Source organism: Leguminivora glycinivorella, chromosome Z (genome assembly GCF_023078275.1).
Source record: "Leguminivora glycinivorella isolate SPB_JAAS2020 chromosome Z, LegGlyc_1.1, whole genome shotgun sequence".
Taxonomy (NCBI): Eukaryota; Metazoa; Arthropoda; class Insecta; order Lepidoptera; family Tortricidae; genus Leguminivora; species Leguminivora glycinivorella.
The window spans coordinates 37,484,440-37,509,909 of NC_062998.1; the positions used below are offsets into that span (position 1 = coordinate 37,484,440).

Sequence of the window (25,470 nt, forward strand, 5' to 3'; positions counted from 1 at the left end):
TAATAACACAGATCAGTACGAGTCAGAAATCATTAAGACAACTTCAACTTAAGAGTCTTCCAAACAAACAAAAAGCCAAACTGATAAATGGATACGAGTACAATAAAATTGTGCTAACGAATGTACTACGGTACCATATATGTCATAATTATGTACAATCTACAAAAATGGATTTCCTCGAATAATCAGGGCGGGTCCGTTTTGATATTAATTTGGTGACTTGAAAGAAATGCCGGCCACGGAGACGCGCAGGGTGCGTAATAATTACCTAATACTGCGTGTCTCTTCGTAGTTGAACACTGGTTGATTTTACGCGTGAGTAATATTTCGCATGTGTTCACTCCGCCCGCGTATAATCGACCGATATTTTTATACCCATAAAATACGATGTAAGACTATTCAAGTATATTTAAGTACTTCTATTCTATTCCATGTCGCCGCTAATAATCGTTTATCCCTTTCCGACGTATAACTATGATAGAAAGTGACAAACAATTGCAGTTATCCAGTAAATAGTTAACCTTAGTAAACGTTTATGAACAACAGAGTAAGTGGCTACCTTTTACTTTCACTGGGAAGTGACTACCTATATACTATAGGTATATAAACTTTGTCGAATTATAAATTGCTCTACTAACCGATACCAATATTACCTATATATTTGCTCCGTGTATAAATGATCCGGAGCACGCTTAATCTTAGTGCATCATCGTGTGTTCTATACAAGGCCCTGTCAGAAGGGTTATTCTAATACATATATAGCATATACATTAGTTCAGTAATATTGTTCGTGACCGTGCCATTGATTGCCACAGTTTTTGACAACAAAGCCTTAGCCTCCGCCGGTGGCGTCACGCCACATTGATTTCCACGCCACTCTCTACGACGGCTCGACGCCGCCTTGTCTGCCGCATCTAATAATATGTAATGGCCATGTAAACCTTCCATTTGTCTCGATTAACCTCCTGAATACGTGTCAAGTGTTGTTACGTACAATATCCGTTTATGTCTCTCTCTTAGCGCAGACCGAATAGGGAACTTGACTGTAGTTAAAATAAAAAAATTTCAGTACAGATGGTTTTTTTTACGCACTAGTGCGAGAAGTGGTTCATTATATGCCAGGTCGAAACTTCGAAGGGCCATCTGTACTGAAAAACGTCGTACGATACACGTGCAAAAAGGAAATTCGTTACTCGTGTCGATTTAAAATTTAATTTATCGCCACTCGTTTCGCACTTCCTTTTTTACGCACTTGTATCGTAATGTACTATTATACCATGCACGACATAAAGCATCAGATAATTATAAGAAAAACATGGACAGAAGTTATTTTTAAATCCAATTTCTATTTAATAAGTCAGGTAGAAATATATAAAGTAACTGACTTGACCGTGACGTCACTCAATTCAATTTCATATAAATTCCATATTAGCAAGTCGTTCAAATTCGTTTTGTCAGTTCTTAAAAAGAAGCTGATTTGACTAGGAGGCAAGTAGCCTATTAGGATATGTAATAAATTACAATAACAATTTGGTTTCGATTAGACGGGAGGAAGTGGTATTTTCTCAGCCAAGTAAGACTTACAAAGTGGGTTCTGTAATGGTATTTTATATCCCGTAAGTAACCGTGGATGGCAAACCAACCGAGATCTCGAGATTTTAACCAGATCTCGACGATTTTAAAACCATCGAACGCCATTAATTAACATTCGGTACCTTATTTCCCCCAAATTACGATATCGCGTTCGACCTGCTTGTAAAGCGCACTTAAAGTGTTATACGATAGGCTTGTAAACACATATCTGTGTAAGAATGTCCTATAATATTTATTTAATATTTATTTATTTATTTTACTTTTAATATCGATTGATTGTGGTTAAGCGACAACAGGAGCGAAAATGAATAAGATCCTCCAAAAACAGTCCGACACAGATAAACGTAATATAATGCCTAATCTGTGTCGAAAAAATCAGGTCGAGAGCGTTTGTATGGAGAATCGACCCCTCCTAATGCCTATTAATTATAGTTCCAAAAGTGTTATACTATTTGGTTTGTTAGTGATAGAACAAAAACTAAAATTATGAATCGTGCTCTCTTCTTGCCGATGGAAAGAGTGAGAAATTTATAGATCGCGGAGAACGGTAAATTTTGCGATTAGGTAATTCGGGCTTTCAAAAATTTTGTGTTGGGCTTGTAAAAAAATAACACTGTCTCGTCTAATCTTGCTTCAATATTTTCAATTTGACCAGTTTTTATTACATTCCACAAAAAGGAAACATGAATGATTTCGGCATAAACTGGTAGGTATATCAACAAAACTTATTTTGCCCGGTAAAGGCCATTGGAAACGGAATCCTTTTCGCTTCCACCTGAATAAACGACACAACTATATACCTACGTCTGAAACATAAAACTGTTTCCGAGCCCTGACTAATATCTTGAATCATCTAGGTACTATCAATAAGAAAGAAAATCAATACATATTATATGCAAGAACCCTAACAGTGAGATATGAGGTATTCTATCGTAGTAAAAATGGATGTATATTTATTATTATTACAATTAATGTAAATTTAAATAAATATTAATAGTACCTACATTGCTATTCACGAAAATATCGCATATAGGTAGCTTTTTTAACGGCGGCAGTTCGTTTTTGTGCACATATGCGAACAGAATTTAAATGATTGGTTAGGTTTAAACATCGGGGTACCTATTCTTCTTTTTCTAATGTTGCTCAATTTCTTATTAAAATATTAGGTGTGTTAAAAAATAATTTATGAAAAAAGTTCTTGTAATTTGTACCAAAGAGCAACAGGCATTATAAAATTATTGTAAATATTTACTTATACCCCAAAAAGGCCAAAACATTAACTCCTCGATGACTGCCACGTCTATTTTAATCTTATAAACCTAAATAAAAGCTTTATACATGTCAAGTTTGCGTGCTTTCTGCCGAATAGGGCTTGCTGAGGTGAGGGACGTAAGAAACGAAACAACATACCTAGAATCGGACAGGTTACAAATATAACACCGTACGAATACAACTGCCCTGTTTGTCGACAACTTATTGTGTAACTTAGCACCAAATCGCTTAATATGTAAATAGATCACGTAAAACTCCGTAATTTTAAATTAGATAGACACTTATAATACGAGTAATAATGTAACTAGCACACTGCACAGAATATGTTAATTTTGATTTAAATGTCTTTTAGCCAGTAGGTTAAAGAAAACGCCCGTTACGGCGTGTGAGTATACAAATGAGTGATGCTAAATTGTACCTCGAATATGTACATAAACGAGAACACAGATTTATACTTGTGTGATTCGCACATTAGGTAGTAGGTACAATACAAACTTTATTTTGGAAAAACGTAGCCATCGCGTATATTTACATTCTAGTTCAAAGGCAGCAACGCACCTTGGGGTGATTTAGGAGGCCGTCAGTGATTGAGGGTCAGGTCAGGTGTACGTAATAGCTGACCTTACACCTTCAAAATCTTTCATAACCCACAATGTCGGACGCTAATTACAGATCGCAGAATCAGTTCACTTCGCCAACGGTACATCCATCTTCTTACAATTGAACATAACTGAATAAAATAAACCAATGTACCTAATATGCATAAAAAATAATTGTAAAATGAATCATGTTTAATGTTATGTACGAGTACGTATGTATGTCTAGAAAGCTTTAAAAGTCTATTCGCCTTATACTGTACGTCATAGGTACCTACTTACATAGTTCCTTTGTTAAGACATACCGATAAGATTGCCGTTACATAGTTTAAACAATTTGATAAATTAATTATAAACCAGACCTCAGCGATATAATTTTGTTTTTAATTTCAAATTAATTAATCCTGAAACTAATGATTATCTGTCAAGTGACGGATTGAATTTAATAATATGTAATAATTTTTTGAGGCAGTTCAGAGCTAAATACAATTTCAAAATATCTTTCAGAATTCTTGAAATGCAATTATTGAACGGACCCACATTATACTAGAGAGTGAAGGTAATCCCTGTGTAATTAGTAGGGTCATAGGTCATTACGCCAGCCGTTCGTTAGCTCGCGCCCGCACGCGACCTTTTACGACTTTCGTAATTTGATTTTAGCTGACTGAATGATAATACGTGCGTACAGAACAGGAATATTCAAATTAATGTACCTATACTTTTGACAATTACAATACAAATAAAAACGGATAATATCAAGTTAAAAAGGACGCTGATCCATACTTAATATTATAAATGGGAAAGTGTTTCTGTTTGTTTGTCCGTCCTTCACGGCAAAACGGAGCGACGAATTGTCGTGATTTTTTAAGTGGAGATAGTTGAAGGGATGGAGAGTGACATAGGCTACTTTTTGTCTCTTTCTAACGCGAGCGAAGCCGCGAGCAAAAGCTAGTATAATATAATTATTAATTGTTTCTCCGTTTTTAAACTCTCGGGTCGCTCGGGCCCGGACCCCGGTCATTGCAGACGTGCGTGGGGATATAGACCCAACACGTAGAGGCCGTTTCCAGGTATTTGATATCATGTAATTATTAATATTATTATTGAGTGCAAAAGTTTTGATTTTTACTTTTAAATGAGGGTCTGGACTTAAGGATAGTTTTAAATTTTTTTGGTATATTCTTACCTACCTACGTGTTTCAAAACGTAACTAGTTGCTATCAGATCCGCGAATACAAGGTAATGGGTTTCCTCATTGTGCAACATGAATTCATACATATTAAACATTTATATCCTCGTGCAAATGTAAGTGTAAACGTCACGTGTTGACAGTAAAGCACCCAATCTAGCCTCTGTTACTTTCCCAGTGCGTTTATTCTCGAACGTATAAATTCTAAAGCCAGGGTACGTAGCCGAATGGCACAAACGCTCACGAAACGAAACGCTCGTAGATATCTTTATTCTATCCGTATCGCTCTTGCGTATTGGCGCGACAGAGCCAGACTACCTTTCGCGGCGTTTCGTTTTCGTTTCGCGTCGCAGAAATGCCATTCGGCTACGACACCAGTTCAGCGCCTGCTGGTTTGGATACGCCAAATAAAACGCAACGTTGTTGCGGGTGATCTGATTGAATGTTAACTAAATTGGAATTGGATTGGCAGTCTTAGAATACAGTCTGCACGCGAGCGCTGCGCGCTGGCGTCACGTGCAGCCGGTGGCGCTCGCGGAGTCGCGGCACACGTCGCGCATGCGTTCTCCTTATCATCTCCTATTTACATGCTCAATTGTGAGCGTCTAGATTAGGAGAAATCGCGTAACAACCATCATTTACTGGACCAATTAATTCGGTAACAGTGAATCCAAGTTCAGACACATGTACAGCTACAGTAAAAAAATCTATAGAAGTTTGTATGAATAGCTGCTAACCTAATGACTGTAGTTACATAAACCGTGTTTAATAATAAATCTCAGCACATTTTTGGTACATTACTCGTAATATTATGCTGATAATAGTATATTGAGCTAATGAAGGCACACTAGACAGCAGAGCTTTCTTTAACATTCATTAAAAATGTCTACTCCAGAACACACAGCCTCGCTGAGGCCAAAATCGGTCAGGACATCATCATCATTATTTAACTGCTAAAAATATGCATAATTACCAGGTAGGTAGGTAGGCTTTACTAGGCTGCTGACTTGCTGAGTTAAGTCATCCCCTGAGTAGAAAAATTGTCATTGGGATCATTTTTATTTAACTCTGCAGCTTCCTGTAGGTACCTACTTTAAATAATTCCAAATTTAGAAATACAATCCAATGCCATCCTTCTGCGCCATCTCTATATGGATATATCGCCCGTACTTAAATGAACTAGAAAACGTCATTCGACAATGCGAATACCTACCCAATTTAAATAAATAAACATGATTTTTTACTTTTTTTTATCATTATCCTTCTAACGTTGTAACAGCTTTTATGTTCTATGTTTTAATTATGCTCGCAAATTAAGTATATTTTGTTAGATATGTAAAAAAAACTTTATAAAATACTCTATAATTAGGTAAGTAATATAAGGTGTATCGAGGCCGATACGTGTTTAATGCCGAAGCGAGTCAGTAGGTATTAAGAGATTTAGAGAGCTATCTGCAGTAACCCTAGCTTAGGTTTCGAATTAGAGGTAGAGGCAGTGATGTAGGGTTACGTGATCAAAAAAATAATTCACTTCTTTGAAATTTTATAATTATATGACTACACACACTAATGACTACAATCGCCCAGTAACCACACTCAGTGATTTCACTCTATTCATTTAACTTAAATACTTTAAGTACGCTGAGTCCCGATTTTCTAGAAGTTAACCCTGAACAAAAACTCGACGAAACTTTACACAGTTACTTTTTCAGTTAATATTGAGCTTGGCTAACTTCATAAAGTTAAAGTAGGTTTTTGCAACAGTTAAAACTTTACTTTAGTAACTAATATAGGAAACTATAAACATTCGTTAATAATACAGATATAAATATATATGTATATACGGTACGTACGAGAACGCCTATTGTTGCCGTTGATATTGATACCGTCCTAATTTGCGAAAAAATGTCATCGTCATCCGTATCCCTGATCACAGGCACACGGATGACGACTGCAGCAACGTTACTGATGCCTTATTCGTCTATTATATCAGATAGAAGCTAATAGTTTCATCCTTAGTCAAACTGTTATAAAAAAGATGGCTATAAACTGAAACATTCGCCTCGTTTTGGTGTATGATATTTATTTCAGTTTTTAATTTATATAGGTTGCTATATTTAAACGTTTGCCCTGCCCAAGGTTTGCAGTTAGTAATGTAGAAATTGCAAAACATTCCCAAAAAGCGGAAACATTCTTGAGAATGTTCGCAGAACATTCCCGCAACATGCAATTTATTATTTAAACAAGAGAATATACTTGAAATAATGTTTAAATGGGCATAATATAAAACTATATGTTATTATAGGTATAATATTGTCTATTACAGTTAGCTATTTTGTTGATTCTGCAACTTTGGAAACTTCTCGACCGTGCATTGCTAGGTTTGCTAGAATTTAGATGTAAATTTTAATTTAGGCAACCGTGGACTGGACCAACTTTTATAACGGCAACCTATCACAGCAAGCAGCTAGGTACCTACATATTCAAATGTTTTGTAAAAATACCCTGGATGCCACTGTAAAATCGCTTGACTGTAATGAATAATTCCAAAGCTTTGTTGCTCGGGCAGCTTAGACAATAGGCAGGTGAAGTGGGCTCGAACAATGCCCGTAGTCTTCTGAAAACGGGGCACAGGAAGATGATTTGTTGGAGGGGGTAACTTATTCTAAAACTGTATGCCTACAATTTAATATAAAAATATTACTAAGGCACTTAACTCGGGGTTAGTGGGCTGTCATCTGTGAAATTCCATATAAAGTGGTGGGTTAACCCTCCATTTTATATGGATTTTGACAGATGACAGCCCACTAATCCTGAGTCAAGTGGTTGGTGCAAGTGGGCCTTAGTCAAATATATATTTGAGTGCAATAGTCCACTACCGCCTTCTGGCCCTTGATCCAACCACCTATTAGTTATTAGCGAGCATTTCTCAAGATGTTAGTCGAGACTGTTCGCTATCAAATCGTTCGCTGAAACGATAATGATCATCGAATTAGCATGTTACATGGCAACTATGTCGTTTCGTGAGCCTGAGCCAACTCTACATACTTATCTATATTCGTCCTGCTAAGTTTTAACGAAATTCTCGCCATGGGGAGAGGGAGAGGTGATAATATCGACGACCAGAGTCCGGCTTTAAGATTGATAGATTAATCTTATCTATACATATCACTGCAAGTGTCCTGACTCACTTGACTGATACATTAACACTGAGCCTAAAGGGGTTACACCCGCCATTCTGACGTCAGGTTGGCGGGTGTACTTCCAGTTCTAGCTAATGGCTGCTTACTCGAGGGTGAAAGTATTGCCTAAGGTTAGTGCTCGCAATGTGCTTCCACATGTATGAAACACATACTAATTCAGAGAGCCGTTGAAGAGTAATATGGGATTGAATAAATATATCTATAAGTATCACTTTTTTGTGAAAAGCGCCTGAATGTTAATGCTGCATTGCAGGCAATGAACATTGCTATTTTATTTCAGCAGGCGTTATAGATATATTTATTCAATCCCATATTACTCTTCAACGGCTCTCTGAATTAATGTGTGTTTCATACATGTTGAAGCACATTGCGAGCACTAACTTTAGGCAGTACTTTCACCCTCGAGTAAGCAGCCATTAGCTAGAACTGGAAGTACACCCGCCAACCTGACGTCAGAATGGCGGGTGTCATTAATTTCTTAAATATCTCTGGAGTTCAAAGAGCACATTGCTCGAATTTTGGCTAAAAATGGGATGTACCGAGATTTAATATCATTTTAGGTTGGGAACTTGAGCCTTTTTTATACCACGTCGGTGGCAAACAGGCATACGGTCCTGATGAAAATTTAATGAAAAATAAATAAAGTGCAATGACGATAAAATTAAATCTTGAATTAGGAACTTCAAACTTGGTGAAAATAAATAAGAATAGGAAAAAATAATTTCAGCGTTTTTGGACGTCCCCCAAATGGGTTAAAACAGAGATGATAGTTTGTATGAGGAACAACTTTTACATTTATTTGAAATTCCGTGAAAATATAGTTTAGCTTAATATCAGAATAGTGGATACAGGCTTTTTAAAATTTCAGTTCAAAAGGGGATGACAGTGAGTATGGGGATCAAATAAATACAATAGGTAAGTTCTTAACCATTCTAAATTAATTCATCCATATCGAGAAATGAATTCGTTTTGTGAAAGATATCCAAGCGAATGAAGTCGAGGGCAACAGCTACTTCATCATAACGTTATCAAACTTATTGTCAGATTTACCCCAATAAGGCGTGTCACGTGCATTTTAATCATTCTAGTACTCGAGAAGTCTAGTAGTACTTACCTTACGCGGTCAAAAAGGCCGTGCCTATAGGTAAGCAAATACCTACTAGTGATAGTAGTTTATTTCTTACTCTAACTAAATTAGAATATTCGGTGTTATAACGAGGTAGCAAACAGAACCATGCCAGCTCAGTAAACAGACGTCCCAGATTATACGTATCGAGCGAGTTGGCCGACCTCGGCCAATAACATGCCAGAACGCAAGTTTTTTCGGCATCATGCCAATGTTGAATGGCATTTCTTGCAGAAACAAGGAGTAGGTGAAGGTTGAATTATATCTATTTGGTAATGATTTTCACCACACCGAAATTTCCGGAATGTAAAAAACATGGGAAGTGCTAGTTTTTTTCATTTTCTTTGATGTAAGCCTTCTTGTATGTGTTTATATTAATAGTAGTAGGTATATTAAGAGTTTCCGTGTGGTGACGGGTCAACAATTTCACCGTCCCTTTTCCCCCGTGGGTGTCGCAGAAATCGACTGTGGGATAAGGAGTAATTCAATTGTTTGTTGGCGATAGGCTAGCAACCTATCACTTTTATTAAGACTGGCACGGAAAAATATTCGCTCAAACTTCTCGATACATAATTAAATTAAATTAGTGGCCCCTGGTGTGACACATTTGCTCAGTCCCACATTCAGGGGACCCGCATTCAGGCCGGAGCCGCGGCTGACCAGGCCCAAATACTCAAGCGCCGCAAATACTCGTCGTTGTTCAACGACTACGAGTTTGAAGCGCTTGCAGTTGAGACTTTGGGTCCCTGGTCAGCCGATATGAAATCATTCATGGGGATACTGTCGGCATGGCTGGTCGACACCACAGGGGACCCCAGGGCTGGCGCGTACCTCTGCCAACGTATTTCTCTCGCAATAAAAAGAGGTAACGCCGCCATGGAGTCAATTTTTTTTTCTTTAATTAAATTAGCACTTGGATACTCAGTTAAAACGGCATAATCCGTATTCAACTCTAAAATAGGCGTCGTTCAGTAACGTAGGAACCGTCGTTGTTATAAAATTGCTTAACACAAAAAGCACGCTGTTTTCCCGAGAAACGCTCCATTTCAAACAAAAACTGCACTACGTGACACAATATAGTTTCCTGTAATTTTCCCGCCTCTAGCTCTAATAGTTTTCAACAAATTCAGTTTTGCTATGTGCTAAAATGTTTGGCCTACCCTGTACAAGTATATTGCTGCTGAGATTTTTTCTTACGTGAATTATAAATCAATTAATCAATATATTTATTTTCGAATTTTTAAAATCCATCGAGTGTTAGTACATATCACGAATCCTTACCAAAATTTTAACGGAATGGTGGCCGCTAACGAATGTTAGAAGTGCCTGGCATCCGTTAGCTCGACGACATTCGAAAAACTGCGGGTCACAACTGGATGAGATTAGCCCAGGACCGGGAGAAGTGGCATACTAGAAGAGAGGCCTATGCTCAGCAGTGGGCGATAAAGGGCTGATATGATGATGATGATGATGACAAATCCTTAAAACTATGTTAGTACTAAATTATGAATATGGGTTGAAAATTAAGATTAACTTAAAAACACCTCTTTATTAATGATATTTTTATTATGTCGGGTTTAATTTATCGCCCGGTCCGGTATAAGGCTTACACACTGTATAATATGCTTCAATCATATTAATTCAATATGTTGCGTAAAAATATACTTTAACATACAAGGATCTATATTAAAATGACTATATTTATTGAACTGATCTGTTCTTTCTGTGTCGAAACATCCGTATTCGAATGGCCGAATTGGAGGCCATAAAAAATATAATGAATCGTTTATGTGAAGATGTGTACAGATTATGTAAGATTACCGACGTCTACTAAATTATAACGAAAGTGTAATTACACGTATGATCCATTAACGGGACCATTACCGAGAGCCGCGAGCGCGGGCGCCGGCCGCCGGCCGCCGGCCCGGCGGACGTCCGCGCGGCCGCGCCGTGCCTGTCGACACCGAGATACAGTTCGACTCGTTACACTCACTTGCGCAACTCCCTATAAACTTAACCACTGCGATTGTTCACAATTTATATATAATGTTCAGACTAATCATACCGGTCGAGAACGAGAAAGGAATCCAGCGCGCCATCGGTGCTGCTCCATTCTGGCCAGGGCAACCTTTCACGACCACTTTCGGCAATGACGCAATTACTGTTCAAACCACTATTCCCCATTTAGGTATCGAAAAATAAAACAAGGTATTGCATCGACATTTTTAATACAAAAATAAAAATACTATATTTATCATACAAAACGTAACAGTAACACTGTGCACTAATAACAAGTTGACAATGAGATGCGATGAGACAATTATGCTTCCTCTTGCGCGAATGACCTCACATATGAACACTGGGTGACTATGTACAAAGCGTTCGGTAGCCAGATAGCAGCAGGCGCAGTTCATCTTTTATGAGACATAATTTGATTCACCATTGCTTATGTTTTTCAAGTATTATTGGCACTGTACCTAAATACATGTTTTAAATAAATAGGATAGTTTGAACTGGCTACCGCTCGAATTTCATATTACTTCTATATTTAATGAAGGGGTCCAGCTACATGACCGGGAGGACCATATTGAGCGCTGCTAGCACCACCCTGGCCACCGTGTCCACCGTCGGATCCGCTGTCGTCGCCACCGCTGGCGCCAAAGTCAGCGCTGATGTCGGCCCCGCCGTGAGCGCCGCCGCCGCTGATACCGGAGTCGCCGCCCGAGATGGCAATGCCTTCCAAGTCACCTCCGCCGATTCCACCACCGAGACCGCCGCCAATAGCACCGCCGCCAATAGCGCCACCACCGATGGCACCGGATTCCTTCTGGGTTTGATATTTGATGAAATATACTTCGGGTTTGGAAGGCTGGGTGGGAGCCGGGGTGGGGATGACGATGTCGGGTTGTTCTTCGGGTTTCTTAACCAACACGTAAACAAGGGTCTTCTCTTCGTTCTGAGGCTGCACGGGAATGATGGGAGCGGTAGGGCTGGGGGGAGTCGGGGCTTTGATGAAAATGATTTTGTAGTGTTTCTGAGGAGGAGCTACCGGGGAAATCCTAGGAGCGTGGTGCTCGACAGGTTCCGGGGGAGGAACATGGACGTAGATGTGTTTTTGTACCAAAGGAGCACCGGAGTAACCGCCGGCGTAGCCACCACCGAAACCGGAGTCACCGCCAAATGAGCCACCGCCAATGCTGCCGCCACCAAGTGAGTGTCCCCCAGACGAGTGGCCGCCGCCGAACGACAGACCTCCAGAGTGACCGCCGCCGAACGACAGACCTCCAGAATGGCCACCCAAAGAAATTCCGCCGGTGTGTCCTCCTAGAGAGATGCCTCCGCTGGAGTGCCCTCCGTGGGATGGAGCCCCATAGCTGCCAGATGGCGCGCGGGCGGGGGATGAGTAGCTGTAGCCGACCGGCGGCTCGGGCCGGCCGTAAGCCAACGCCACGCAGGCGAGTACCTGTAACAAGACACAACAGCGTAAACATTACGAACACTTTGGCAAGTTGAGTAATGTAGGTCACATTTTTCACAAATTGCATAATAAAGGTAAAAGTATGAACGTTTTTTGACATTGTATCAGATTAAGTCGAGGCTATTGGGAGCTACTTGAATGACACGTGGTACTTATAAGCGCCGGCGACCAGGTGACGAAACGAATCAGCCGATATTCATAAGCAAATACGTATTCACCATTTTTCTTAACCTGATGTTCCTGTGGTAATAAATAATTATGAGGCCTCTCGTAACACAGTAAAATAACTCTCCTATAATTATCTGCATTACCTACAACCAACACTTAAACACTACAAATTAATAAATAGACAGAACCTTTCGTTTACGTGACCTATGGGTCCACCTAAATAATTAACTGACTTTGCATATTTAAAACATACGAAAGCAATAAAATAGCAGGGCATCAAACAGTCGCAAAGCATTTTGGGTATAATTACATTAACTTTTCATAATTAAAATTAGACAGTTCCAGAAAAAATGGGAACGGTTACTAAAAGCGTAAACGTATTACTGATTGCGTTTCTAGCCCGAAGAGGTGACACTGATACCCGACATAAATAATTATAAAGTGCTTTACGCGGCTGGGATTTAAACTGTACCTACTTACAGCCGAATTTATGACTTCGTATTTTATAGAGTTCTACCTATGTTAAAAAAAGAGTCGCAGTTTGGCTTTTTCTCGTTTAGATTTTTGGAGTCCACATTTTAAACTTTAAACCTATATAACAATTTTATTCCTGGTCTTAAAAATCACATTTCTTTAGGCCATTTAGGACTTTGAAGTAAACAAATTGTACTTTGTTTAATCATCCACCTCGCGTTTTCCCGGCTGTATGCAACGGCTCCATCCATGAGACGTCTAGGTCCGCTTGGCAACAAATCCCAAGAATTGACATAGGCAATAGTTTTATCGAAAGCGATTGTCATCTGACCTACCAACCCATAAAATAAACGTATTATTTTTATTAAACAGGATTTTACTACACTTGTATTATGTCTTATATACCTTTGTGCCTATGTGTTTCTAACTATAAGTTATTAACTCTACCAGTTAATCGGATAATTAATTGAATTGACTAATAATAACCCTGATAATCGTGTTATATCGCACGTGCAAAACTTAAAAAAAAATGTTTGCACCAGGGACACCAGGGTCTTAATTGTGAAATGATTTGGCAAATTCACTTACCACAAAAGCGCGCATATTGTGTTTGGTAAATTGATGGACTGCTAGGCCCTTAGCTGTGACTGTCCAAGTGGAACACTGCACTTGTGATGTTCCTGTTGCGGTGATCTCGAGTTAACTGATGACATTCGGCATGCCGACCCGCTCTTAAATACCAAGGTGCTCATCTGTCAGAATACTCCATCCCTCCGAACATTTCACTCAGTAACGTGCAACTATCGTCATTATTTAACATGTATACGGTCCTTTCTTTTCGACGAGGTCTACGGCTTGCGCGGTGGGCATTCCGTACGCCGCCTTAGACCCAAACGCTCGCTCACACACATGGCGCCGGTAGCGACACCATAGAGGACTCATATGTAAGCTGTTGAAGTTGCTATTATAACATTTGAATTAGGGTGCTGCTACGAGTAATTTAGCGCACCAATGCTCGTCCTATCGCGTGCTCAGGTGCTCTTAATCCGACCCTCTTATTGAAATGCGTCGCAAATCAAACAATTTTAAAGGACTGAGAAATTCTCGTTTAATGGATTATGAAAGCAATGTACAAATCGAATCAGCTTTTTAATAAATTTAACACCATATCTGATATTCGATTTGAATAACAGGCAACTGTGATTTATTAGTGAATTTAATATCTTTACACCTATACCGTGTTACGAATACTTTTGATTTAAATAAAATACCGTTTTGTTAGTGGACTTTTATAAATTGCCTAATTATTTAATAAAACATCAATGGTTGGGTGAGAAAATATTTCGTTGAGAAAATAAACAGTAGTAACACTATAGAATAGCGATAAACGATAGTCAATCCTGTATAAATAATCCTAAGTACTAAAGGACGAAGGAAGATTTTGCTTAATGCTGAGTTTAGACGAGCAAGTTATTCTCGTCTAAACTCAGCTTTAGACTTTTCGACAATCGACAATCTATAGATATGCAGAAAAATCTTATACCCTGACCCTCGTAACTTTTCTAGTCTAATAATGTTTATCTCTTAAAAATTATATTGTTATACAAACAGGAATGAAAATTGAGGGTTTGATGAAATTGTAGAAATTACCCAATAAACATCCTGTATTAATCAAATGTCCTGCTAACTAACCCCTGGAAAGTGATAGTAAAAAAAAAAGTTTTTGTTAAACACTAGGTAGGTAAGTATTGTGAATGTTTATCTACATGATTTAGAAAAAAAAAATACGTATTCACATATTAAGCTAAGTAGGTATGTAATTAAGCATAGAAAAATAGGTATTATTTATACAAATGTTAAACGCCGTGTCATGTATCGCAGAACATGCTCCGTTACGTGTTTTTAATGCGGTAATAAAGCTACAATGCCTTTGAATTCACTTTTGTGGAAGTGAGAGGTACTTACACTGTTTGTATCACTGGTACAAACTACTGGACACATATACCCTGCATTTGGCCGACTGATATGGCTACTTATTTTTGTCAAAAATGCTGTTTTGTGTACGTGAATATATCAAAGAGGTCACTGTATGTTGCGAGTGTTTTAAGTAGTAAAAAAATATTTAAAATTCCTCTGTTAAATTACATAAATAATAAATATTCTAGGGCTTCTTACACAAATTAACTAAGACCCACGGTAAGCTCAAGAAGGCTTGTGTAGGTACTCTACTCAGACAACGATATAAATACTTAAATACATAGAAAACATCCGTGACTAAGGAACAAATATCTGTGCTCATCACACAAATAAGGACAGACCGCGCGGTCGTGAATATATAATAATATAATAATATTATTTATTGCAACCATGGTATTCATACAATTTTTATAAATAATATTACAGTCCCTTATGGACCCTGATGAGGGTATATATAGCAAGTTAGTCAATTTTACATTTCTTATTTAATGAGTTAGGTTATATGATAATAGGACCTTTTATATCTCCTGACAGTTAACTAGACGTAAATATTATAATATACTTGAAAATAATTCGGTGGTAAGTAGGTATACGGAATAACGTCATTCTGGACATTTGGGAAAGTTGGGAAATTTTTGCGGAGCAGAAACCGACACCTATGTCCTTCGGCCACGGTTATAAACAATTTTGGGAGAAAAAATATAAAAAATAAAAAAGCGTGTTTTTCCAGAGATAAAGCCTAGCAGCTAGGTCGTTTATTTGCCCCCGATATAGGAAAAACACGAAACTGGCATATTAATTAGGTTTTACTGGCTGAAACAATTAATAAATCTCCAAAATCTGAGATGCTACCAACCGGCGCCTGAGGACGTTTTATATTAAGTGCTTGACCAATTTAAGAAGCCTCCGTCTCCGATATTATTAGCGACTAGTTTTGATTCGTTACGAGTACGACCAAGTGCGATAATATACTAAAAAGGCACAAGTGTGTAATTCTTGACTTATGAACCTAAAAGCGGTTCAATGAAATGTGTTGAAAAAATGTTTCGAGAGATTAAGAGCTTCGTAGAAATTAATTGTGGCAGATATTATTTAATACCTCTTGTTGTCATTGCCACATTTTTCCACACATAAGACACCTATCGTATTTAATTATAATTCATGAATGTAGTCTTTAAAATTAAAATAAATTTTAGGAGAGTGATAAAGTAGGTATCTAACCAAACCACACATACCTAAACATACTCACCAAACCACACCACGAACTTTGTTTCTAACCTTCGTATTTACTCGGTCGCAAAAGTTTGAAGTTTTATTCCGAATTTGTTGGTGCGACGAGTGAATTAGAGTGACCCATTTGTGTCCAGAGTCTTTACAATGAATTCAAAGGTTACCAAGTTCCGGGTTTCAATCATTTATCAAACACGTAAAAGAACGTGGGACCAATAGTAAAAAGTCATCATCAAACACAAATCTTGTTAAATAAGCTGCCCCATTTCATCTATTTAACGAATAACAATTCCTATGAAATTTGGTAAATGGAGGTTTGTAGTAGGCGAAAAATCGATTTACTTAGCTAGTATCTCTGAGAAAACACATCTTTTTAGTTTTTATACGTTTTCCGAGAATAGGTCGGTGTCCCAAATGAATATCGTAATTTCGATTGAATGACGGATACTAGGTTCGCGTGATTCCTATAACACAACACGACCATTTAACAATACCTACACTACCAGATGGATGTTCTCACGCATTGACAGACTTGCCGGAGCGCGTGTACAGCTGAGCACGTAGCCGAATGGCACAAACGCTCACGAAACGAAACGTATGTAGATATCTATGTCTATCGCTCTTGCGTATTGGCGCGACAGAGCCAGACTACCTTTTGCTGCGTTTCGTTTTCGTTTCGCGTCGCAGAAATGCCTTTCGGCTACGGCACAAGTACAGACTGTACACGTATAGTGTACGTGTACACGGACGTATTCAAATCGCTTTTCTCTCCCTCTCCCAAAATGAACAAACGCTTCGCTTCGTTGCTTCTTCGATAATGTAAACTTACAATCTAGCAAACCTGAGTAGGTCCCTAGCTAACGTCACAATCGCTTACGCTTTCATAATCATATCCTAAGTAGCTAGCTATACTATCGTAACTATAAGTACAGTGATGATGCCTACAATTTTTTTTTTAAATGTTTATTAGCGTGATATCGGGTGATATCAATATTAAAATAAAGAAATATGCCATGTGTTCTTATAAAATAATACCCGCAAAAATATTTGGGAAATATACGATTTTTCCACTTCCAGGCTACGAAACAGCGCCATCTAGTTTTATCCCTAAAACGCCCATATATCTTCTGGGGTACACTTTTTTGTATGAGCTTTGTCAGTCCCGGTATATACCGTCCTTACTACCTACTAAAGATTTTATTAATTTCAGGTTTTCTGATTCAAAAGTTGCCACAGTCTTAATAACAACTTTTCTAGTCATTTTAATATTGTTGCTTTGTATTTTTAACCGACTTCAAAAAAGGAGGAGGTTCTCAATTCGACTGAATGTTTTTTTTTTTTTTTTTTGTATGTATGTTACTCGATATCTCTAAGAATTGTAGACCGATTTTCAAAAATTTTTTTTTGATCGTACGGGTATAACCCCGAGATGGTCCCATTGGCACCAAGTCGGGGTCTGATGATGGGATCCTGGAGAAATCGAGGGAACTCTTCAAATGTTATAGGCACATGTAATGTTTTTAGTGTATTTTTCAAAGGTACACCAGTATTTACGCCTGATGGTAATAATTTTATGTGGCTGAGCTGATGATGGAAGGTCAACTCCTCAATGGTTAGGAGTTAAAGGATAATTCTTTCACTAGTGTGCATATATTCGGACTGATACATATAATATCAATAGGAACCACTAAAAATCAACAAATAAATAAACTTTTTAACAAAAAATAAAACCGCCTTCAAAAATAAGCGCGTTACAAAACAAGGAGAAACTAAAAAGCAAAAAATAATAAACCTTTGAATTCAGATTTCTTATCGTATTGCAATAATCTAAACATCCAAATTATAAACAAATCAATTATTTTTGGAGTCGGTACCAGCCTGTGTATGGTTGGGTGAGGCAAACAGGCAATAGCAAGGCGACGAACAGGTCTGGTACCGACTACAAAAATAATTGATTTGTTTATAATTTGGATGTTTAGATTATTGCAATACGATAAGAAATCTGAATTCAAAGGTTTATTATTTTTTGCTTTTTAGTTTCTCCTTGTTTTGTAACGCGCTTATTTTTAAGGCGGTTTTATTTTTTGTTATGTCCTATTATGACTAAGTAAGAAGCCGAGGCAAACAAGTATATTTATTATAAATACGTAGTTAGATATATTTTTTGCTTACACAAAATTGTGACGCCTCATTCGGTTCAAACTCATAGGTTTACATTGACCAATAAGAATTAATTTTAATATTGAGTAGGTAGGTACATTAACAGAGCTAAACTAAAAACTTCAGGGCAAGACTTGTTTTGCAAACAAGGCACAGATACCACCGTCAAATATTGAAATTACTCGTTATTAGCGGAAATATCAAGCAATATAAAGAAATGTCTAATATAGACGAGTTGTATCTATCTCCAGAGGCCAAATGCAATCAATAACATAAAATGCAAGTTAAGGCTGCAAACCGTGCACCGGTGGTGCGGAGAGCTTAAGTCACATTACCCATCGCTACCCCCCACGCCCCTCACGTTCTTGAGGTAAATTATATTTTCTCCTTGAATAAAGGGGCGTAGGCATCGTAAATAGAGTATCGATCGAGTAGAATTATACTAATGCATACTCCTTTAGTTCTTTTCATAACATTTTATTTAGACAAACCATTTTTAATATGAGCAATATTACGAGATCATATTAGTAATAGCAACCAATTTTTATTAATAGTAAAATGAGCAATATTACGAGATTTTAGTATAAGCAATAGATACAATTGCAATACCCTTACAGGGTGCTATAGTGTGACACAATTTTAGATTTAAGAATATCTGAAAAAAAAAACAATGTGGAAGCAATATAGTATTTTTTCTACTCCCGTGTTGTTATTCGTCATTTACAGTGTCGTGCATAGATCGTTAAAACCCTACATAAAAGATGCCCGCCCCCGCCCGGCGCCCCGCGCACCCACGCATACGATATAGCTCTTAAAGCACTGTTAGGAAGCCTTTAAGGGATATAGCGGGGGCGCGGGGCGCCGGGGGCTGGCGGCGGCGCGGGGGAGTGCGAGCGACAGGATGAGGCAGGAACAGAGGGGAGGCCGACGCGTCAAAATACAGGAAATAGTGCGAATTTCACGAAAGTTATTCTATAAAACTATTAAAAAGTAAGTGCATGGTCGTAGAAAAAGTATTGTATGCAACGGTATTTAACTGAGTCAAAAAATACTCGTGGCGTCTTTATTAACAATTTTCGGCCTCGCCTCAAATTGTTAATACTCACGCCACTCGTCTTTTTTGACCTCACTTAAACGCCCGTTGCATAAAATACTATTATGCAACCGGCGTTTAAAAGAGATCAAAAAAGGCGAGTGCCGTGGACCCGTGGATGAAAATTTGAGGAGAAGCCAAAAATTGTTAATAAAGACGCCACGAGTATTTTTTGACTTTGACTCAGTTAAACACCGTTACATACCTACAACACTTTTTCTACGACCATGCACTTACTTTTTATTAGTTTTCTAGAATAACTTTCATGGAATTCACATTGTTTCCTGTATTATGACGCGTCGGCGTCGCCTTTCCATCTGGTGCCAAATGGCATTTCTGCGACGCGAAACGTAAACGAAGGCTCTGTCGCGCCAATACGCAAGAGCGATAGAGATAGATATCTACTAGCACTAGCGTTTCGTTTTGTGAGCGTTTGTGCCATTCGGCTACGCACCCAGGCCCTGTAGCCGAATGGCATTTCTGCGCCGCGAAACGAAAACGAAACGCCGCAAAAGGTAGTTTGACTCTGTCGCGCCAATACGCAAGAGCGATAGAGATAGATATCTACGAGCGTTTCGTTTCGTGAGCGTTTGTGCCATTCGGCTACGCACCCAGGCCCTGTAGCCGAATGGCATTTCTGCGCCGCGAAACGAAAACGAAACGCCGCGAAAGGTAGTTTGGCTCTGTCGCGCCAATACGCAAGAGCGATAGAGATAGATATCTACGAGCGTTTCGTTTCGTGAGCGTTTGTGCCATTCGGCTACGTACCCTGTTCCTTCACTCATTTATTTATTTCCTTCCTGGTTTTTGAAGTTAGAGCAATGATTTTTTCAACACAGATTATTATTATTTTTATCTGTGTCGAACCGTTTTGATTTTTTTGCTATTTTTATTTTAAAAGACGCTAGAGCCAATCAAAAATTTCTAAAAACGGCCTTTTTCATTATGACTCAAAAAAGGTGTGATACTCAAGATCGGTATTAGCGAAAAAATCTAAACGGTCCGAGGTCCGATACACAAGTTTCGTTCCATTTAAATAAGTTTTGAAGGAGGAAACAGTCGAGAGCAGAACCTCGGTTTTAAAGTTTTATTTCGCAATATCTTTTAACTGAGTTGTTCTTATGGACATTTTTTTTTTCGATAAATCTAGTTAATAACACTAGTATATTTAACTGAAATTCCCAAATTGAAAGGGGGACTCCTTTCCATTTTAGCATTTTCGCTCCCGTAGCGTCTTATGTATGCGTGGGTGCGCGGGGAACCGGCCGGGGGCTGGCATTTAGTAGGTTTTTAAAGATCTATGAACCACACTGTAAACGATGAATAACAAGCTCAGGGTGGCTAGCCGAATGGCACAATCGCTCACGAAACGCTCACGAAACGAAGCGCTAGTAGATATCTATCTCTATCGCGCTTGCGTATTGGCGCGACAGAGCCAGCGGCGTATCGCTTTCGTTTGGCGTCGGAGAAATGCCATTCGGCTACGGGGCCTGGAGTAGAAAAAATATATACTGAAAATATATATAGTTTTTTATATAAGGTCCTAATTTATTAGTTGCAGATATTTTAACACATGATACTTTACATTAAAATAATTAACTTTAAATATAAATTAAGAAATCTTTTCAAGGAACTCTTTTGATTTCATTTTCCTAACAAAAAAAATATTTATAATTTCGTCTAAAAAAATCATCATGTGCATTATCACATGTCACAATAACACTCTCTGTCATGTCAACAATTGTTTGTTGTAAATGTCGTAAAGGTTCGGCGGGAAAACTGCACATGTCATTGAAGTGGCCAGTTACAGTTAAGTGGTACGTAAAAGAGGTACTAGAATCTGTTCAATGAGTTTTCATTTAATAATCACATAAACAGGGTGTTTTTACGTAGCAAATTTGTTTTTCCGTTTTCTCCAAAAAAACATCGTAAAAGCTATAATGTTTCACGGTTTAATATACTCCAGGCGGTTTAGCACAACTTGCGTTGTCGTGCGCGAGTCCATACATCAAGCGCGACTTCAAGTATGGACTCGCGGGCGAGAGTGCCAGTTGTGCTAGACCGCCAGAGACCGAGTACTATCAGCTGTAAAAATATCTGCATCTAATAAATTAGGACCTTATATATGCGACCGTTGTATAAAGGCTGTAACGAAAAGAAACTGAAAATTTTCAACCGATAAAACGGAGAAAACTTACTTAGCTAGCTATAATCTGACTGGAAAAGATTCACCAGGAGGACCTAAATTAGTTTAATTGTACCCTATTTTGTTGCCAATGTGTTTCCAGTTCTGACTGTCCAGCTTCTTCCGAACATCTTCCAAAATATTTTTTTCCTTTAATTTCTCTCAATCTCCAGTTTCCGCATAAGTCATCTATGTTTCTAAGAACTCTCCTCGTCTGCCTTAATATACGCTTGTCTTAGGCCCAACAACGCTCGTTGTGCGGACGTGTATCCCATAATGTGGGTTTAGTTCATGTTTTTGATCTTCATACATTTCACTGTTTCTTTGGCATAGTGAGTTGAAGCGGAATCAAGTCAGAGACAGAACATAGGAAGGATATTATGCCCAAATCAAGGGTCATCATCCTCCTTTCGTTGTCCCGGCATATCGCCACGGCTAGCGGCTCAAGGGAGCCTGGGGTCCGCTTTGACAACTAATTAGCCCAGTTTCCTCGCGATGTTTTCCTTCACTGAAAAGCGACTGGCAAACATCAAATGACATTTCGCACATAAATTCCGAAAATTTCATTGGTACGAGCCGGGGTTCGAACCCGCGACCTCCGGATTGGAAGTCGCACGCTCTTACCGCTAGGCTACCAGCGCTTTTTAATGCCCAAATCAAGGGTATCCTAAGGAGTACGGGAAGAGTTATCACACATTGACGACTAACGGTTGATGTAGAATCGTGCAGCAAAAAAGGTGAAAACTTTTTTTGTAAAAGTTATTTTAGAAGGGGTTCGCAAGAAGCTGTGCTACATTCAGAACTGGAAATACAGTGGCGATAAAAAAGTGTAAAAGCTAATTTAGGTCCTCCTGGTATTTTTTTTCAAGCCAGTAGTTAGAGCCAACTAACAATTCCATCCCGATTTTTTCATTTTAAATTTACAATTTCTTTAAGGCCGGAAAATGTGGCACAATGTGAGCCGGTATATGTACAAAGTTTAGAGTTTCTTAAATCCCTTTCCACAACTGCATAAGCTACCTAAAGGTATGTCACTGAGACGCTGTCGTAGAAATGGTTACAATCTGACCTCGTACCTTGAACTATACGAAGTTCGACCCCGCGTTAACCATCCGCACTCAGGCCATCAGCGATGCGAGATCGGCGCGATATATATGCTTAAGATACGAAACGAGAGAGAAGGAGAAGTCTTTCTAGAAGAGCATTCATTATACTCGTTAGTAACGTCAAGTCACTCTAATTTCTCTGTTACTAGGAATGACAGGGTAAATAACGTTTCTGTATATTTTTTATTTAATGCTACAATATGATACACTTTATGGCTGCACCTCAGGCTCCCATGAGCCGTGGCAAGTGCCGGGATAACGCAAGGAGGATGATGATGACACTTTATGGCTGGTCTGTTATGCAGCAAATGCTGAGATTTGTCATACTTTTGCATGTTTTGTTTAATATATAGACGGTCAACCAAATCCTGCCACTTAAAAAAGGCAGCAAATTTGAAAAATTTAAGGCTCACCGGCTAATTCTCTTCATAAAACGCGTGCGATCCTAAACCTTGACGTTAGCGGAACCATCAACGAGCCATAACACTTAAAATTTTATTGATAGTGTAGGGACGAAAGTTCAATTCCCATCGAAAAATTGAATTTCGCTCAGTTTTTAGTGTCAAGATTTGTTTGTTATATATTGTTAATTGAAATTATTGATGTTATGTTCCTTGATTTTATCTCACGTGTAATATTTTGTTTTATTTTTCTTATTGTCCTTCTTCATAGATATGTTTTCACAAATTATCACTAATTAAGCAATTACTTGTTTTTCATTCAGTCCTATAAATATGATATTGATTGTATTACTTAATAAAATTCGCTCTTTATAGTCGCACTGGAGCGCGGACCTTATGGTAATCTGAAGCGATTTAGATACGTAACTGAATTAATAAGATAATTTTCCCTCGCTGTCTTCTCGTTATCGGTTGGAGGTCGTCATTACCCAATCAAGATTTATACTAAATAGAAGCGACGAACCTTGATGTGACCTTTTCTAAACATTCACTTTATAATCCTCCTTAATAAATTATAATACTCCTTAATATAGGATCCACGCTTTCCGAATTACACACTTTTAATTTCCGTATCTACCTAATGATTATTTAGGCGCCGGTAATTGCTTATCATAAGATGATCCTTCACATTCTATATGTAAGGTGCATTAGGGTAATTCCGAAAGTCGTCTATAATTACGAAAGTCGCATAAAAATCACCATTATTTTCATCATATCAAGATTCCCCTTTCGGAATTATCCGAGCATTTTTGTCATTCGGAATTACCCTAATGCACCTTATAAGAGATAACTATTTACGACTCAGAACACTTCATAGTTTTTTGAATTTCACGAAACGGCTCTGCCTGAGTCGTTAATATTAATATGCATCAATCATTCTTTTCTTCGGCGCTTGATCCTCTCCGGGTTAAAATTACTTAGATGTTTTATTTGATACTCAGAAAATAAGCTATCGATAATCCATACTAATATTATAAATGGGAAAGTGTGTGTGTCTGTTTGTTTGTCCATAGGCTACTTTTTGTCTCTTTCTAACGCGAGCGAAGCCGCGGGTAAAGCTAGTAATATATACATAATTGTATTCTGGATAAGCTAAAGTTTATACTTAGTTGCAAAAAAAACGTACTTTACCTACTAGCAGTGGCGGCTGGTGAAAATTTCTGCTAGGCAACACTGAGCTTGGCTAAAAGAGACCTACCTTTACATTAGGTATTTTACTGGTAATCAATTTTAGGCAAGCCTGTGGGAATCGGCTTGTATGGATCAGCCGCTGCTGCCTACTAGTAGTAATTTATAATTGCCGTAGTATTTTTTGTGAACTGACGTAAACTTGACAAAGCCTTCTTCCTTTACGGAAGCATATTTGTCATTATCAGCCTGCAATTATTTAGTGTGTTAATCATGATTCATAATGGTAATTCTGAGCAAGTTACTGTGGAAATGTGGAACTAGCCGCATCACGATATAAATTACCTGTTTCAACAAGGTCTGATGCTAAGGTTTTTTTGTGGGAGAGTATAGTAGGTACATTACGATACAAGTGCGTAAAAGGGGAAGTTAGAAACGAGTGGCGATAAATTATAAAACGAGTACTTTTTACTTAATTCCGAAAGTCGCATAAAAATCACCATTATTTCCATCATATCAAGATTTCCCTTTCGGATTTACCAGAGCATTTCTGTCATTCGGAATTACCGTAATGCACCTTACAAATGGTATTTTTTACGCACTAGTGTGAGAAGTGGTTCATTATAAATATGTCAGGTCAAAACTTCGGAGGGCCATCTGTACTGAACAACGTCGTACGATACACGTGAGAAAAGGAAATTCGTAACTCGTTTCTATTTAAAATACTCCCTTCGGTCGTGTTTTAATTTATCGCCACTCGTTTCGAACTACCTTTTTCCACACTTGTATCGTAATGTACTATTTTACAGTTTATGGGTTAAATAAATGTAGGTACTGAGGAATACTTGAAAAATACATACTTAAAATATCATTTACTAATAAATTTAGACACTTTATGAGCTATGGAAAAAAGTACTTGCCTAGAACTTATAAGTAACCTTCGTCTTAGTTTATATTAGAATATTTAAAGAGATCTATACCTAAAACTTCTACCATGGTTTAACAGATGATAGATACTACTATTTAACACA

General features: G+C 38.2%; 2 protein-coding genes across 2 annotated transcripts in view; one reads left to right on the forward strand and one right to left on the reverse strand.

Moving 5' to 3' along the window:
* Nucleotides 1-25,470, forward strand: part of LOC125241106 (frequenin-1) — a 94,744-nt gene that overhangs the window by 15,256 nt on the left and 54,018 nt on the right. The gene's annotated exons all lie outside the window — the stretch shown is intronic.
* LOC125241104 (keratin, type I cytoskeletal 10-like) lies at nucleotides 11,191-13,835 on the reverse strand. The gene is made up of 2 exons (XM_048149422.1): nucleotides 13,688-13,835; nucleotides 11,191-12,442 (listed from the first exon to the last, which is right to left on the reverse strand). The coding sequence occupies exons 1-2, from the start codon at nucleotides 13,700-13,702 to the stop codon at nucleotides 11,528-11,530; spliced, it is 930 nt and encodes a 309-aa protein (XP_048005379.1). The 5' UTR covers nucleotides 13,703-13,835; the 3' UTR covers nucleotides 11,191-11,527.